The sequence below is a fragment of the Rhodnius prolixus genome, unplaced genomic scaffold (assembly GCF_049639745.1).
Source record: "Rhodnius prolixus isolate KJV_2025 unplaced genomic scaffold, Rpr scaffold_19, whole genome shotgun sequence".
NCBI classification, from domain to species: domain Eukaryota; kingdom Metazoa; phylum Arthropoda; class Insecta; order Hemiptera; family Reduviidae; genus Rhodnius; species Rhodnius prolixus.
This window is the reverse complement of record NW_027411584.1, coordinates 3,211,895-3,230,251: the sequence shown is the minus strand read 5'-3', so window position 1 is coordinate 3,230,251 and position 18,357 is coordinate 3,211,895. Positions and strand designations below refer to the sequence as shown.

The 18,357-nt window shown below is 33.1% G+C and overlaps 2 protein-coding genes and 1 long non-coding RNA gene across 3 annotated transcripts in view; 1 reads left to right on the top strand and 2 right to left on the bottom strand.

The window, feature by feature from the left end:
• LOC141448354 (putative fatty acyl-CoA reductase CG5065) overlaps positions 1–2,501 on the bottom strand; it is a 70,323-nt gene extending 67,822 nt beyond the window's left edge. Inside the window, exon 1 of the mRNA XM_074116695.1 lies at positions 2,249–2,501. The gene's annotated coding sequence lies outside the window, so the exon portion shown is untranslated. The remainder of the gene's footprint in view (positions 1–2,248) is intronic.
• A 544-nt stretch (positions 2,502–3,045) lies between these two features.
• Positions 3,046–18,357, top strand: part of Sos (Son of sevenless guanine nucleotide exchange factor) — a 21,904-nt gene continuing 6,592 nt past the window's right edge. Inside the window, exons 1-23 of the mRNA XM_074116689.1 lie at positions 3,046–4,460; positions 5,501–5,667; positions 7,700–7,799; positions 7,894–7,977; positions 8,278–8,358; positions 8,491–8,724; positions 9,934–10,074; positions 10,176–10,385; positions 11,028–11,146; positions 11,246–11,376; positions 11,650–11,862; positions 11,941–12,061; positions 12,152–12,308; positions 13,030–13,137; positions 13,227–13,526; positions 13,620–13,727; positions 14,463–14,618; positions 15,296–15,478; positions 15,585–15,702; positions 16,437–16,606; positions 16,848–16,964; positions 17,053–17,317; positions 17,737–17,991. Coding sequence (XP_073972790.1) covers positions 4,350–4,460; positions 5,501–5,667; positions 7,700–7,799; positions 7,894–7,977; positions 8,278–8,358; positions 8,491–8,724; positions 9,934–10,074; positions 10,176–10,385; positions 11,028–11,146; positions 11,246–11,376; positions 11,650–11,862; positions 11,941–12,061; positions 12,152–12,308; positions 13,030–13,137; positions 13,227–13,526; positions 13,620–13,727; positions 14,463–14,618; positions 15,296–15,478; positions 15,585–15,702; positions 16,437–16,606; positions 16,848–16,964; positions 17,053–17,317; positions 17,737–17,991 — 3,649 coding nt within the window. The 5' untranslated portion in view covers positions 3,046–4,349. The remainder of the gene's footprint in view (positions 4,461–5,500; positions 5,668–7,699; positions 7,800–7,893; positions 7,978–8,277; positions 8,359–8,490; positions 8,725–9,933; positions 10,075–10,175; positions 10,386–11,027; positions 11,147–11,245; positions 11,377–11,649; positions 11,863–11,940; positions 12,062–12,151; positions 12,309–13,029; positions 13,138–13,226; positions 13,527–13,619; positions 13,728–14,462; positions 14,619–15,295; positions 15,479–15,584; positions 15,703–16,436; positions 16,607–16,847; positions 16,965–17,052; positions 17,318–17,736; positions 17,992–18,357) is intronic.
• LOC141448364 (uncharacterized) overlaps positions 16,436–18,357 on the bottom strand; it is a 17,434-nt gene continuing 15,512 nt past the window's right edge. Inside the window, exons 3-4 of the long non-coding RNA XR_012454976.1 lie at positions 18,183–18,251; positions 16,436–18,095 (exon numbers count right to left, since the gene is read on the bottom strand). This is a non-coding gene — a long non-coding RNA (uncharacterized lncRNA). The remainder of the gene's footprint in view (positions 18,096–18,182; positions 18,252–18,357) is intronic.

Genomic DNA, 18,357 nt, shown 5'->3' with positions numbered 1-18,357 from the left:
TTCTTTTGTTACAGTGCTATGTGCGCTATATTATATCATCCTTGCCGGGTAACAACCAGTGTAAGAAGCTTCTAGGATGCGAAATTCTAAGGGTGGGCTTCAGATTTGAAGCAGGAATCTGCGCATTGAGATCCAAGTCCACTAAACATAAAGCTAAAGTTTTTATCCTGAATTATTCGTAGTGCTTTAATTTGAATTGCTGGTGCTTATTTATTCTTCGTATATTTTTATAACAGGCAAACTCTCTGTAGAGGTCTTGTTCATTCCTAAGGTAGTTTGAATATAAATCAATAATAATAAATAATAACGATCAAAATTGCTCTTCAGAGGGTTGCGTTGGTCCTTTAGTGCCCTTAAATGAATTTTCTGAGAAAAATGTTTCTAATACGAGTTATGTATGCAAATAGTAATTTTAAAGAAAATAGTAAAATCACTTTCTTTATAAATAAACCAAAAAAACTAAAACATTGATTGAAAATGCAGCATTTCTGATCGATTTTTGACAGAAACTATTTTATAATCCAAATGTGTGTTTTGAAGTACACATTAAGAGACTGATGCACACAACTTAGTAAAAACAACATGTTTTCTTACTTAAGCAACCTTATAAAGTATTTCCGTTGAAAACTCTAGGCAGAAAATCTGCCCGGTTGCAATATTTTCTCTTATAAGCGACAAGAAATAGTGAAAAAGGATACTTTTTCCCTAGATTCGGAGCACATCCTAGCAGTTTGATTAGTTCAGGAAAGCAGAGGGTTACAGTGTAGGACACATGTAGTGTTGACAGGGCATAACTGTGGGAATTGGGTTTACTAGTCCCGGAGCAGCCAATGGGTGCTTAGAAAACTTGTGCCCAATCCAGAGGGGTCGACCCTTTTCACTTGGCTTGCACCCAACATTCCTTCCAAAGGCTATTTTCTTTCTTTTCAGTACTTAACTGGATAAAAAACCACAATACAAGAGATGTGCTGAAATATGTTATAATTTTTTGATAACCTACTGAACATGAAAAATTTTTATTAACATGAAAAAAATTATATCTAATCAAACTTAATTTCATTTATTGACTTAATTGAATCTAAAAAATACGAAATGCCTATTTCAGGCCTACTTTTAACAATACTTAAGTCTGCCTTCCTGAAAATAATGCTAACTTAATTCAGAGAATTGCTTCATTTGATACAAATCCAAGTATTCCATGTTTCTTTCACCATTTCGTGAGTTAAAATATTTTAATTCTACATTAACTATACTTTAGTTAAAACATCATTATCTTTGTAGCCTATCCCATTTAAAAGTACAAAAATGCTGAACCATATGATTTTCTGAAGTTATCTCTTGCATTATAAATTTTCTTTTAATTATAAAATTAGATAAGCAAAAATTGTTTTCGCTATTTTACCAAATAAAAATTTGATTTCGCAGTATAACTAGTTTGCAAAATATTAATAATATAAGCAAGCAATACCAAAGAACTAAGTAATGAAATTGTCACAAGGAAAAAAATGATAGTCACAAAGCAGAAAATAAACAATATTTATATATTTTATTACAAGAAAAAAAATAAAACAATTCACACTTTCTCTTAAAATACAATTGCTACAAAGATCAAAAGCATTATTAACACAAAATAAACTAAGTAACTGTACTCTTAAATTGCATTCTACGAATGCAAAAATTATCTCTTTACAATACTATTTAAAATTGAATTTAATTATGACAACATGCATTTAACTAAAAAAAAAGGTGGATCTTTTTAAGTGAAAAATACATTTGCAAAGATAGATGCTAGGTATTCATGTTTTAAAAGCTGCAGCAAAATTAATTACTGAAGTAGTAAAAGCTGGGAAGAATAAAAAAAAATTAAATGATTTAAAGCTATGAATATTAAGTACAAAAAGGCAAGCAATTTTTCTATTTTTTTTTTAAATGAAAGATGGGGTAAAACCACAAGGGTGTGGAAGATCATTGCACATCCTGAACAAGGTCCTAGGTTTGTGTAACCTATAAGTTTCTCTACACTAGGGAAACTATCAAAATAATACAGAAACTAATATTGGAAATTGTAAAACTGAAAAGAAAACACTACTTTACTAAATAGTAGCAATAGTAAAAGAGAAGAAAACTTGATGCTATAACAAAAAAAAAAAATCTGAAACCGGCTTTCATCTCTCTGGGGAAAACACTTGGTAAAAAAAATAATACACTTATTTATGAAAAATTCTCTTCTCAAAATGCATGTACTTACAATATGGAAGCAATAATTTGGGGGTTGATCACAATTTTCTCTCTAAATATAATTTTTTATTTTTTTAACTGGAAATATTAATTTATTTAATTTTTTTTAATGAAGCAAAAAAATTAATTAAATTTATAATTATAAAATCACAACCGAATTAATATGAATAGGCAAAGGAAAATCAATGGATAGTGAACAAATTCTAACAAGCATTCGCCCACCGGTAGCCATCTTTCGGCGACTGCCAAAAAAAAAGGCTTGTGTGGAGGGGCGGGCGCGCATTTCCAAGGAGAATAGAAATCTATACTTGGTGCAGACTGCCTTACAACCGTTGTTCTAATCTCTTTGGCTTTGCGCTATACACCCTGTCACCAAACTTATACCACCCCTTCTCAGATTCACGGCAGCCTTGTCTTTCTTTTACAAATACAAAATAGATCCATTTTTTAAATATAAAACAAGCAAATTATAAATCAAAAACCTAACAAATAAATTTAATTTCATTTGAAAATTTAGTGCAATTCATACTCAACCAAAGACCCATGTGGAAATACAATCTGATATCTTTGTATCTACCATACCCCGAACAAACTTACTAAAAGTTACGAACTAATTTTTTAGCAAAATTTCAAATAAAGAAATAAAATTATTTAAGTTGGCCCCCTCCAGAGAAACTAATCAGAAAATCCTAGTTTTAGATCTCCATGCCATCTTTTGATGGTTTTGTGAAACTGGGAAAGGTTTTGGCGAACTACCAGGGATCGTAATTGGTTTGGTTATGTTCTAACATTTAACTGTTGTGTGGCGGGAAAGAACTAAATTTAAAAATATGGAAGTTTTTAAATTTTTATTTTTGTGAAATAATTTGTGCGGGAAGAGATCTGTGAAAGTGCTCATCCAGAAAAATTTATAACATTTCTTATGATGCTTGACTTGAAATAATTTCTAACCAACCTTCTTTTTTCTCTTATAAACCATCTTCAAAATGTAAACAATCAAAATTAAGATTGAAAGAAATTGGGATGAGGAGCAACTTCGGGAATGGCATAAACAAGATTAAATTTCATATTTCCGTTCGTCAAAGATAGATTGAAGTTAGAGATGGATTTTATACTGAATTCTGAACGTATCTTTAATGCAAAAACTTCCATACTTCTAACGGCATTAAAATCAGCATATTTCGTTTATTGTAAAAATAACACAACTTATTTTCACCACATATTTTTGAACTATTGCACAAAGACATGTGCGACGAAGTAGTCTCTTCTTCTTCAGGAGAGTACAGAACTAGTCGTACAGCAAGTAAAGCAGGAGCAAGAATTTTGTCCATAGATCTATTGGATGGACTATTTGTTTCATTGAAAGAGCATAATGATAATGTTTTAATGCAATTAAGTTGTATCGTTCGGAAAATCAGGATCAGTAGTTTATTTGATATAAACTTCACGCCCAAATTAATGTAATTACCTACTGGACCTCACTGTGAGATGTCATATACCCTATGAACAAGATACAAGTATAGGACTGATTATTGTCACAAGAACCCTCTAACTGTAGTTTCAACCAAGTACGTTTTAGCGAACCAATGCTTGAACCTATCCATTTTATCATACCAAAATGTCTACTCTTGGTAATTGTCCCAAAGCGTGGCTGCCTAGATCAAACAGAACTACCAACTTTACAAAATAAAAAAAAATAATAACATGTATAAAATGGAGAAACACATATAAGCCTATCGATCTGGCGGAGATAACAAGTATGGCGCATGCGCTAACTGCCAGTACTGTGAATCTGGCTGTGCTGGCGAGTTGTACGGGTTCAAGCTAATGACAATTATGTTTATAAACAAGTTGATATGTTTTGTACGGTTCTAATTTTACGGGGGTGTTCATCCAAAAACTGTTTGTGATACTGTAATTATAAAATAGTGCGATCATGAAGTTATAAATGTTTTTTTCACAAAGATATTGTTTTTAATTTAATTTCAGTTGTTGCTTTTTTTTTTCTATCACTCTTTTTTTTACTGTCAATGTCATATTTTCCGTCATCAAATATGGCTGCTAAATGGTTGTTTTATTGGCCGCAAATAAGTTTTTAAACAAAATAATAAATGAGAGATATGTTTTCCATTCCTCTGACCTCTGATTCAAGTAATTATGACTTCGAAAAAGAGGATAATGCCGCTAAATGGAAGGGATTCTTTGTTAACTCCTTGCGCAAGGTATATCATGATCTACAGCTGTCTCTAACCTTGAACATATTAATTATTTTTCATCTTTTTTTCCTACCTTATTATTTGGAATTAAAATTTTGTTATTCAAAAACAATTACTTATTTTCATCAAGTGAAGTAGTACGCTATGTTTAAAATAGCATTTCATTTTGTTCCATAATACTGATAAAGTAGTAATTTAACGCAATTTTTTTTAAAATGATTATTTAATGATTACTAAAGTAAAGATAAAATCAGAAGTATAAGTTTTAAATTTTTTATTTTTAATATTTTTTTTTTTAATTCAGTGGTAATTAGCCAAGGATAGGCGTAAATCAATCTTAAGCAGTAACCTTAATTGAAACGCTCAAGATTCTTGGCAACATAATTCTTGAAGTATCAAGAAAGTCATTTTTGTAAATAAAGATTAGGAACCAACCGTGATTACATAAGAAAATAAGAGAAAATAAATTAACTTGAATTTAAAATATTTACTTCTAAGATTCCCAGATTAGACTTGAGAATATTTGTCCTTGATAGAAATCAGTCCAGTTATGTGCCAAATCTTTTTATCAGTATGTAAGGTACATTTAAATGCAAACATTCATCATTGTGACAAGTTATACAATGATTCGTCCATGTCTCACTTAAAATCCCCACCCACAATAACAAAAATATATCTTTAATATAGTTCACAAATTGATAAATATTAATTTTATATTCTTGATATTGTTATTTTTATTTATTAATTTCTTTTAATGCTTGAGGAAGCAGTCATTTAGTAAAAGATGTAGCTTCAAATAGAAAAAAACCCAATAATTATAGTATTTCGTCACCAGTGATATAAAAATTTTCCCTTTAATACTTGCATTTTAATAATGCAATTTAGTTTATTTAGATTAATTTATTTAAAATGTATCTGCATTAATACTTTGCAGTTGAATAAGTTTATACTTACTACTATGTATTTTAGTTATTTAAAAATTATATTAATATATTTTGAAGTTTTTATTTTCCAAATTATAAAACCATGTTCCTTTTCTTGTGCAGGTGTTGGAACAGGTACATCCATCACTTCGCGCAAGAGAAGACGCTCTACAATATGTGGAAAGTTTGATTTTAAGACTGTTAGGAATGCTCTGTACTCGACCTCCTCCGCATACAGTGACAGATGTCGAGGAAAGAGTTCGAAGGACGTTCCCTACACCTATTGACAAGTAAGTTAGTGATTTAGTTTCATGAAATGAAATGAAACTAATTGGTTTAGCATGTTTTTGAAATGTGTATTATGTAATTTATGGGATGACATCCTTCTCGTTGGAACCATTTAGGTTCTATTGATATCCATGTAACAGGTCTTAGTGCAATGCATGCATTGATTAATCTGGTGTTGAAAAAAGTATCAAGATGAAGTTTTTTCAAAACCCTTCTCGAGAAAAGTGCGATCCCTTCTGAAACTTGCTATGGCTTGGTAGAGAATGTGAAAGAAAAAAGAAGATAATGCTTTAAGAGCACTATTATTAAAGCGGATTAAACAAAATATAGAAAGCTCTAAGTAGAAAAGCATTGCAGAAATAAGATTTTCAAAGAATGGTGAGGAAAACACAGAAGTAGCTGTTAAAGCGAACAAAACAAAAAGTAAATTAGCCTAACAATTTGCTGGGAGAAAATTTAGAAAATACATAAAGATATAAGCTCCGCTAGGTGAGTGTCAGATCAAACTGACAAGAAAGTTTTGTTGAGGCAGCAGGATTTCAGGAGCCTAACTAGATTCTGTAAAGATTAAAGGTGAAATAATTCAAATCCCACTTGTTAACTTCTTTTTATATTTCCTCACAGAAATTCAATTAATAAATTTAAATGTACAATGTTGGGTCTATTTAGTCCGCTTCTGTAAAGAAGCCAGGCATTATAGGTACGAGTTGGTCTCAAAATTTAATTATTGGATTTAACAATGTTTAATTTTTAAATTCAGTTGGGTCATCAATGATAAAAACCTCAGACGTTCGTTTTCCATGAATTTATCTGACGTTTTTAATTTATTGGGTAATTACCTAAATTATAGTTTAATTAGTATTAGCACAAAATATGAATAATAATCATAGTGAAGACCTTAGTTTTCTAAACTTTTTCTCATCTTTTTATTTTGAAGCAATAAACAAGGATTTATTTTTACATTATGGTAGATTTAAAGTATTTAAACTGAATTATTACCTACAGTTTTTCTATCAACATAAAATAAACAAAAAAAAAATTATTCACTAGTTAACTAGAAGGTACAGAACAATTTCAACAAGGCTTGTTATCTCTTGGAAATAGAATAATTGTATTGATTTTCCATCGATAATCTATGGATTTACTTAATTAATTTTGTGGAAATAGGAGAAAGAGAACTGTTTAGTTTATGTATTTAGTTCTGTAAAAGGTACTATTGAGAAGAGAAATTTCTCGGAAAAGTATGTAGAAAAAGAAAATATAAAACATGAGCGAGAAAAACTGAAAAAAAAAGGAGAAGTAAAACGTTATATTTTAGTTGTTGCATATTGAACCAAAGTATCTGCCTCTAATTGATAAAAACTAATTTACAAAATCTGTTTTCTGTTGAGTACGAGTTCCTGTCCAGGAGTGTTATTTTTATTTAAAAGAGTAAGGATATTCGGCAAAGGCCAGAGAGGGAGTTTTCATTGTAAAAACTTGTTATACGTGTTCTGCTTTTCAGGTACCCATTTTTCAGGTGGTGCCTTTCATCAAGAGCTTCTAGAAAGTTGAAGTACGCAATAAACGTATACAATTCTTCAACTCCAAAAAATTTTGTATGTAGAACCTTGATTTGTTCTACTTGTGTCGGGGGTGACGGATTAAGATGCCTCTGTTGGCCGCGTTTTGGCCTCACACACCTGAGCTAAATAAGGGATTCTTCTTAAGAGAAATGATTTAACCAGCTTTGTTCTTTTGGCGAGTGTTTACAAACCAAAGCTCACTCTGACCCCACCGTATTCAACCTTCACCTGCCTACTGTTACAAGTTATAGGCAAAAATGGGATTTCCCATTTGTGTGACGTGCGTATCGATCCAAGTTGATTGCTCCTACAAGTTCATCATACTCATCGTATATTTGTCTGAGTAATCGCATGAAAACGTTTCAGTGTAACGACCCTACAAAAGGTGGAAGTTCATAAAAAAAAAAGTCATCTCTAACTTCTATGAGAGGAATTTATTCAAAATTATTTATTAATTTTATTTATCCAGGTGGGCTCTGAGTGATGCCAAGGATGCTTTAGATAAAAGTAGAAAAAAGAATCATTCGTTAGTTTTACCCGTGGAAAGACTTCATCAGTTGCTCCAAAAGGTAATTTTAGGATATACTTTTGTTGATTTAAACTTACTGAGTGTATTTAAAACTTTAATTTAATTGTTTATATTGTTTTTTTATCATTTTTTAGGATGTTTTACAGTATAAAATAGATCCACACGTTTCTCTGTACATAGTCGCCGTGTTAGAGTACATATCTGCGGACATTTTGAAGGTAAATTTTTTTTTTTGTTGACTCCTTCTTTTTCCTCGTAAAGAGGAGTATAAGGTGATGGTGTTGTTTTTCAGTTTGGAAATTTTCTCCAGAAATGACTTTTGAAGTACCCGAATGATGAAGAAGTAGTTATTTACCAATTGCTCTGTTGTGTGCGCGGTTATGTTTGTCGGCAGCATAATTCTAAAACTTTTAGAATGTTGATTTTTGAATCACCGTTCGTTCAGTCAATCCCACTTTTATTCTTTTTTTTGAATGATATACTTAACTATGTAGTAAATAGTTATCATCTAATTTCAGTTGGCTGGCAATTATGTAAAAAATATTAGACATGTTGAAATCACCTGTCAAGATATTCGTGTTGCGATGTGCGCAGATAAGGTGTGTAGAGTGCTTGCATATTATTTCATAGTTATTCATAGTCATCAAATGGTTTTGCCGCATTTGTTGCCATTTTATCGAAAACTTCGTTTTTTTTTGTGCGTGTACTGAACTTTTTTATATTTCTAAAAGGTTCTCATGGATATGTTCTCTCAAGAAGAAGGATTGATGGAAATGGAGAGCAACAGTGGAGAAGCCGAAGGTGGGGTAGTGTTTGGAAATCGAAGTGCCAGACATAGTTTAACGTATGACGAAGTAGTGAGAGATCTTTTAAACTGTGAAAAACAACATCTACGAAATTTACATATGATTCTTAAAGTGTTCAGAGAGGAAATTTGGAGGCTTGTACCACCGGGACATAATAAAGTAGGTATCTAAGTGAATTTTTATTAAATTTTGTTTTAAATTCAGTGAGAGACATGGGGGCCTTTGCGATCTGATGTCCCCCAGGGCCATTTTTGGTTTTAAATTATGGGCATGTGTATTCTCCTCCTCCAACTCCTGGTATCTCTACCTAGGCATCTAAATGTCCTACATTCCTGTTCATCAGGATGTGTATTGAAGTTCTCTTCTACTCTCCACAGAATTTACTGTGCTATCACGTTCAAAACTCAGCTTCAGCAGGCATATTAGCACCCAAAATAAAGTGGTTATCCAGGAATGCTTGCAACTACCCTAGAGATAAAATAAAATAAGCAGAAGTACAGCTTTGTATGCAATTTTTTTTCTCGAGGTTGATTGTTTCGGCTAAGATAGAGCTTCTGGGGTATTTTCCTGGCAGGTGTGTATAGTTTAACCTCTAAATAGGCAGGAAATATAAGAAGTTAAAGCGGGATGTAACTAGATTCCTCGTCTTCGGGTGGTTAAATGTTTCCCTACCGGAGATTGTGGCATCTGGTAATCTTTACCAGAACTTTCTAGGTATAAACCTAGAATAATCAGTGCACTGTGGCGATTTTAGTCCCCATGCTCCCTAGTGTCCTGTTGCTACTTTATTAGTTGATTGTACTGCTATCCGGAAACTCTTACGTCAGATTTTACTGGTTTTAAAGCCCCGGTATCTCTCATGAGATGATGGGTGGGCAGGAAACAATGGGCATTTTGGATTGCCTGCGTTCCTTCCCCTTTTTGGTGGAGCCGCCCTTCTAATACAATCTACAAATCTATAGCGGGATGTAAAATGCCTCTAATGATCCTGGGGTATTCGTATTTGTAAAGGAAAAATTTATCTAGGGGAAAGAAAATATAATTGAACATGAGAAATTACAAAAAAAAAAAACACAAACGTTTGGCTGAACAGGTCCCATTTACACATTTTATGTTCAGGTTTCGGTGAATGTAGTCTGTAAAGTGTATAATGTGTATGGTGATAAGTTGGGATGGTGGAAAACCCTATTTAGCTGCAAATGCAACTATATTTGCACAAGTAAAGCTGTTCTTGGTGAATTCTAGTCCGAGGATTATTTGTGTAGGACACTCGGGGACGCCAAAGGTCCCTGCTCTTTAAAAAAAAAATGCTTTCATAAAATTCAAAAAAAATTAACTAATTAATTATATTGTTGAAATTATTTCTAGGAGCTCGATGCCATGTTCAACAATATCATGGATATTTACGAATTAACAGTAACTCTATTAGGATCTCTTGAAGATATGTTAGAAATAAGTGAGGAAAAGCAGGTACCTGCACTTGGCAGCTGTTTCGAAGAACTTGCTGAAGTATGTGTAAAAATTAAGAAAATCTTTTATTTTAACAAAAAAAAAAGCAAAACAAAAAAATTATTTCATCTATACGTTTATTTTATTTTAAAATTTTCCAGGCGGCTGAATTTGATGTGTATGGTCGATACGCAAAAGAGTTGGTCAGTTCTGGCTGGTTGGAATCATTGGCAGAGCTGACTAGTAAGACTGAAGTATCGAACGCACTCCAGTCGGCCGGTCAGGGGTTTCGGGAGGCTGTCAAGTACTATCTACCCAAACTAGTCATTGCACCTATCTCCCATTGTTTCCTCTATTTTGAATATATTAAGGTAAATAGTATTTTTTTTTACTTAGTTAAAATAGATTTATAATAGATCTTCGAGGTCTCTAGAGAAGAGTGTCACCACAAGAATCCATCTTAATGCTACTTGAAAAAAAAAAAATTACAGATTTCAGCTTACATTTAAAGAATTGATTCTAGCAGTAGTATGAAAAAATATCTGTAAAATTGAAGTAGATCGTAATTTAGTGCTTTCTACGTTCTTAAATTCGCGCCCATATTAAAAAAACTCAACTTCACTATTCCAAAACATTATCTATGCACAAAACATACAGAACCCTTACACATTTACTAGGTTTCATTGATTTTATTTCACTATATTTTATAAAAATGTTTTACAATTCATTTCCATTGTAAGTAAGACACATATGCCCATGTAACCTTCTCACTCAATCAGTGAGTGCTGTGTAAGTCGGGTAACGTAAAGTGAAGTTGAAATGTCTACATCAAACTGATTTAATCATCTGTGTTGATGGATTGATGGGAAATTGGTTGGCATTTATCTGTTTTAAGTAAAAGTTTTAAGAAAATGTTTCAACCAGTACAGAAATTGAAAGAACTAGTTACAGAAATTGAAGTCATTGGAGTATCAAATTCTTACTTGACTTACCTATTTTCTGTAAATTTCCAGATACTCCACCGCCTTACTCCTCTAGACGAAGATAGAGAAAGTTTAAAACAAGTAGAAGGCGTCCTAAGACCGTTGCAAGTAGATCTCAACAGTCCTGAAGTTAGCAATCTAATTAAAAGGTTTGTATGATAACAAAAAAATTATCATATTGCTTTCTATTTTCGCTCTTTTTTTTCTTTTTTTTTTTTTAAATTAATTTAACATTAATTTATTTTTAGAGAGATGCCAGTCAGAACGAACGCTCGAATGCGTCGACAATCAGCGATCGACAAAAAGAACGAATTACAAAAAAGTATCGACGGTTGGGATGTTAAAGATCTCGGGCAATATTGCAATGAACTAATTAGAGGTGAGTGGAGTTAATTTTTTTTTTTTTTAATAGTCCACCCCCCCAAATGAAAAGTGTCCTTCATTTCCGCCTTACAAATTTACAAAATAAGTGTAAAAAATAAAGCAATGCCTATTTTCAGACAGGCTTTACGTCCAACTACCAAATTAGGTGTCCTGAAAGGAGGCGATTAGCAAACATACTTAACTAAAATCTGATCTGATTAATCTGGATATCTACATTTAAAAAATGAAATTAACAATTCACGTTTTGTTTTTTTTATGTTCTTTGTAGAAGACTTTCTTAAAAAATGGTCCGCAAAAGGAAAACGCTTAACCGAAAGACGAGTACTTCTATTCGATGGAGTGTTAGTGTTGTGCAAGCCGAATACAAAAAGAACGGCCGTTTCTGTGACAGCGCCGCTTGTAGGAGCCACGGCTGAATATCGTCTTAAAGAGAGCTTCCTGATCAGAAAAGTGGAGATCACTGACTGGGAAGATCCAGAAAGTAAGTGGCTTCACCGTTATCTTTATAATTATTATCGTAAAAGAGAACATTTATTAACTAAACAAAAATGAATTACAGGTGACCTGAAATATGCGTTCGTCATATCACCTCGTGGCCCTCCAGCGGTTATACTCGTGGCTAAATCTGCCGAGGAAAGAAATAATTGGATGGCTGATCTCATACAATTAAATACTAAGAGGTACTTTTACCCTCTAGACTCCTGAGAGTGTGGGAAGAAATCATTTTTTTATTTATTTATTTTTTATAAAACTATTTTACTGTTCTATAGCATGCTGGAGAGGACTTTAGATAGTATACTGTTGAACGAAGAGAAGAAACATCCGTTGAAACTTCCCTCTCCGTCGATATATAGATTTGCAGAAGCCGACTCACCTGACAATATTGTCCTGGAAGAGAAACAGAATTCTGGTGTTCCTATTATAAAGGTAAAACAGAGTTCTTATTTATTTATTCGTTTAGGGGATTGTTTAACTTTTTGCTGAGGCAATTTTTTTGAATTCCATTAAACTGTAATTGACAAAATTATTAAATTAAATTGATAGGGAAGGGATTAGCTATGAGGTTAGCATACTGGACTCCCACGCGGAGGTCCCGGACTCGAATCCAGCTGCTGACCTTTTGATTTTCTCTTCCTAGGAGCTTCTTACAGCTCACTGTCCGGTGATGGACAGTTTTGTCTGTAACGAGAGAACACTGTCCGGAGGCCGGCAGTGCTCTGAAAAAAGCTTCGGGCGCCGATAACCATAGATGTTGACGCGCCTTAAATCATAAAACAAAACAAAAAATTAAATTGATTTGGGTTAAAAAGTATTAAATTGTTGAATTATTTTCAACTCGTTAGCTGCCTGACCGCTGTACTTTTAGTAAAATCGCCATCACTGTGTTTGTTGTATTTACTAAATATTTATTTATATTTTCTATTCATGTTAGTGCTTATTTATAAACCAAATAGTAAAATAAAATACTTTAGGATACTTAAACGCTCTAATTTCTACTTTAGCAGCAGTCAACTGTTTTCGTTCCTGAAAATTTTATGTAATACAGGATAATAATTAGGAAAACTAATATATAGTTGAGGAAAAATTATGTAATGAAACAAAATATAATAAGAATTTTTTTTTACAAGTGTTCTCTATTCTATTGCAGGGCGCCACTTTGTGTAAATTAGTAGAACGTTTAACCTATCATATTTATACGGATCCTATGTTTGTAAGAACATTTTTAACCACGTACAGAAGTTTTTGTTCACCCCAGGTAAGAACTGCTTCTTTTTAAGAAGAATAGGCATTTAATGTTTCAAGCCGAAGAATTTACTAGAAATAAATACCGCCCTCTGTTTGCAGGATCTCTTATCATTGCTAATAGAAAGATTTAACATTCCCGATCCGTCTGTAGTGTACGACGATGACGATATATTAAATAAGAATACACATCGAGAAGATTGGAAACGATACAGAGAGAAATATTGCCAGCCGGTACAATTTAGAGTGTTGAACGTACTAAGACATTGGGTTGACCATCATTTCTATGATTTTGAAAGGGATCAAACATTATTGCAAACGTTGAGAAATTTTCTAGAATGTGTAAATGTAAAATCTATGAAAAAATGGGTTGATTCGGTGTCAAAGATCATTCAAAGAAAGGTATGTAATAAGGGAAAATAATGTGTTATTTTTATTAATTCTGTATATTTTTTTCCTCCCGTTTCGTATGATTGAATTTACATATTTGTTTAGTGTGAAGCTACAGATCAACATAGAGAAATAACGTTCGCTTTTAATCGATCTCCACCGCCTATTGAATGGCATATCAGATGTCCCGAAGAAGAGTGGAATATTCTTACCGTAAGTATTTTTTGGTCGTGTTTCTCATATTAGTCGAGAATTCCATCTATTTGAATGAATCAATTTTGACGTCCCTCGCTTCGTTCCTTCAGTACACAAGACTTGTATTTTGTGTTGTCAATTAGTGTATCTATGGTCTAACTTGTCTTTTTAGAATGTATTACAATCTTCATACCATCCTTTAATATATGATCACCGAAAATTTAAAAACAATTTATCCCTCTTGTGTACTAAACCTTCATCCTAGAAATATATGCCCATTCTCCATAACCTCGAACCTAACTGTAGACCAAAAAGCTGTGCTTAAACCAAGTCCGAAAGGCAAGACCTTTTATCTGAGTCAGAAAATTAGAAGTGGGCCATATTGCGGAAGAATATACCATCTTTTTTTCAACCAGCTACTGTTAATTTGATTGAATATTAATAATTACGTATGTGCTTCCGCCCTCGTCCACGTCATTCATCTAAATGGTGTTTAAAATTAGGGCCTTTTTGAAATTGATAGATAATTAATACAATAACTTTAAAGAAAATCATTGAATTTTTTCGAGGTAAACACGAAGTAGTGAAAAATCGATTTAGCTTCGTATTCGCTAATTTCGTCCAGTAGCTTATTATTGGGAACGATGGTAGTCCCTACACTGTGTATCAGATTTTATTTTGAAATTAAAGAAAAAAGGTAGGCAATAGAAAGTTTTACTGCAGTTTTCTCACATCTTCTTTTCTGTTTTGCAGTTACATCCGATAGAGGTAGCTAGGCAGTTAACTCTTCTGGAATTTGATCTGTATAGAGCTGTAAAACCATCAGAACTAGTTGGCAGCGTTTGGACCAAAAAAGATAAGGAAAGAACTTCGCCAAATTTATTAAGAATGATTAAGCACACTACTAATGTAAGTAGGAGTAAAAATTTCATTTATTTATTAAACTTTTTTTATAATCGTGGTCGAAAATCTGCACATTTTTATTTATTTATTTTGTTAGGACCGTAAGTCCTTTACATTGATTGATTTACATAATGCTACATCGCTTTTAAAGTTAAATTGTCAGATTAGTCGCTGAAAAACATAAGAGACTTGATGCACGAGAAACACCTACAATTAAGTTAAAGCTTCGTAAAACAATGAATAAACTTAAATAACTTCTAAAATTAACTTAACAATTAATAAAAATTAAAAAATGTATTTATATTTCTATGTATGGAAACCTTAAATGTACCAAAATTAGAAGTTCTTTCATCTTAAATTTAATTAGACTAATTAGTCTTAATGACAAATTCTTTATTCTTATGAGGAAAGAAAGAGAAAATATAAAGTTTGAAGTACGATATTGGGAACGTGATTTTTAATAATTTTAGGAAATTAGGCTTTAATAGTTTTCCGTGATTTTTTTTGAAAGATTGCACTTTTATTTTTCCTGAAGTGTGTGTAATTCGTTTTACGTTCTTCCGTAGGGTGATAAAAATGTTTAGTAAAAATTTCGCTTTGAGAAACTACCTTGAGTTTGTTGCCTTTAATTTATTTATGAATTGGGTCATATACAATGCGAAAATAAAAATTAATTTTTTCAGTTTACCCGTTGGGTTGAAAAGAACATTGTAGAAGCTGAAAATGTAGACGAACGAGTTGCCATAGTTTCACGAATGATTGAAGTGATGATAGTCCTGCAAGATTTGAATAATTTCAATGGAGTATTAGCTATTGCATCAGCAATGGCATCGGCCTCAGTTTATCGCCTGAAATTTACATTCCAGGTTTGTCCAGGTTTTTTTGGGGGCAGTTTATTTTTATGGATAACAGTAGTTGCATTTGAAACATTTAAACACTTAGTTGATATTGTTGTTGTGGGCCTTTGTTTAGCAAATTTCTGCAAGACTGGACCGTGCACTAGAAGATGCTAGGGAATTGAGCAACGACCATTTTAGGAAGTATCAGGAGAAGTTAAGATCAATCAACCCACCTTGTGTCCCATTTTTTGGTAATTATAATATTTTATATTATTTGTGGAAGATGTTGATTTATTAAAAGACTAAAGCTTTGCGAATTTCGTGTTTTTAGTCAGGAAGGTCCGCTGATGTGCCCAACTCATATTATTGTCCCAAGGAATGCCTTATTCAACTAACACTCTACATCACTATTTTTCATTAGAGCCTCTATCGCCTAGTAAAAGTCTTCTTTCCGGTCGGCCTGAGCCTTGGAAGCCATCTTTCTTCTCCAGATGATCCAACCAACTCATCCTCTCTCGCAATAATCACACGTTCAAGTCCTGTTCTCAGCACTCTTTTTTATAATGCTGATGGGCATCTATCTAAATTATTTCCTTGTCTCAAGGGCCCAGAAGAGTTACGCTTTCCCGAACTCCAAGGAATCATTTATCCTCCCCCCCGACGACTAAGGTTCTAATTGTATACTCCTGAAAATGGGCGTCCAAAGCTCACAGCTGCATCCATGACCTGGAGGGATAGTTGTCATAGAGACGATCATACTATGATTAAAGCTCCTGTTGACCTCCTCGTTAAACAAGTATGTGTCATACATCCCAAAATTTGTGTTGACTTGCTTGAGAGGTTGACATTTGAAGATTTAGTCTGTTGATTGCCCTTTATTTCTAATGTTAATATTATTCACTTATCCAAAAATTTACTTCAAGTAATTTTAGATCATTAATAATAAAAATTTCTGATTTTATTTAATTTTTTTTTTTATTCTCAGGTATGTATTTAACCAACATATTGCATATTGAAGAAGGCAATCCGGATACGCTACCTTCTCAGCCGCAGTTGATAAATTTCAGCAAAAGAAGAAAAGTGGCGGAAATCACTGGTGAAATTCAGCAATATCAAAACCAGCGATATTGTTTGAGCGTTGAACCGAGGATCAGGGTAAATTGATTGTAGTATTAAGAACGATTGATTATTTCCTTTACTCATAGCGCTTCTTAAACACATCTGGCAGGCAATTATTTGAAAAAGTGCAGAATTCATAGAAGTTGTATAAATTTTTGTTGTAGTATCCGCTTCATATTTATTCAATTTGAAAGAAAGTTGTTAGAAAAATACAGCTTATAATTGTACTTATTGTATTTACTCTTACAAAACACTCTTATTACTTACTTTTTTGTAGCATTTCTTTGAAAATCTAAGTCCATTTGAAGGCATGGAAGATAATGAAATTAGCAATTACCTGTACAATAAGTCATTACTGATTGAACCTCGTAATTGTCGACAGCCACAAAGATTTGTGAGTAGCATTTTTAATGATCACCATAATTTTTTTTAAAAAAAGAGAGAAAACACAAAATATAAAAGTTGATTTTTGTTGAAAACAGGCACGCAGATGGCCGGATTTAAATCTGAAATCACCAGGTATCAAGGCACGTCATCTGTCGCGACAGCACGGTCCACCTCAGCCATTGGCAGTGACCGGTGGCGGACACAACAAGCACGATGATGGTTCCTCGCATGACGACAGTCCCACACCAAGGACTCCGCTCACTGTTCCCCATACTCCACCGCCACATCACCATCATCATCATCATCACCAGCATTCCTCGTCCGACTATTCAGTCTTCGCACAGATTCATATTGGACAAGGTATCCCATTAGATCTAAGAGCTCTTGTGATTTTGTATGAAACAGAAACATAATCGATTTTTTTTGTGAACATGTTTCAACTTAAAAACAAGTTTGTGCAGATGATTGAAAGTGCTTTGATGATGGCACTTTTAGAGTGCAAAATCGCCTTTGCCAAAGTACGTCGCTTAAATTAAGTTGCGTGGTAAAATATTTCAAATAATCTCACATATATATAGTGTGTAATCAAAATACAAAGAAAATGAATGGAAACCTTCCCGAAAATCTGTTTACACCAAAAAATGTATTTAGGAAAGTGCCGCTCATCCGAACTCATTCTCTTTAGAAGCGATTAGAAGAAAGAAAAATGATGAAAATTTATTCATTGCAATTAATGTCAGTTCCTTTTCCTTTTAAGATTAAACAAAGTTTATTTACAGGAGTTAGCGGAGGTAATCAATCTCCGGGTGCAGTGTCCACCGCAAGTTCTGTAATGAGTATAGCACCACTTCCGCCACAACCAGCATCCCTGCCGGCGAACAGTGGTCCAGCACCACCCTTACCTCCTAGAGTTCGAAGACGGCAAGGCTCGGCAGGAGATCCACCATTGTTACCACCTCGAGAACCATCACCACCTCCTTTGCCCCCACGAAATCGGCGTCATCTTTCCGAATCTTCATCGTCATCTATGCACGGTAAGAAACATTTTTTAATACCGTGTTCTTTTACTGCCATTTAATTGTGTGATTTTTGTCACATTAATTTCTTTTGATTGTTTCTCATTCTTGATATTTTTTCTCTAAAAAATCATTAGAAATAAGTAATTATCTTAGTGTGCAAAACATTTCAAAAGTAAATATTACGAATTAAAAGTATGATGTGTGACCTGTAAAATTCAATATGTCCACGTCTTCTCTGCTTAGTTGGCGTCAGTTAAACAAAATTTCATGGAATTCTGAAAAAAGGAAAAGAGATATTGGCATTTAAAAATTTGAGTGTGATGTAATCTATGAAATTCGTCGTGTTATATATATCTTAGCTTCTGATGCTAATCGTAGTTA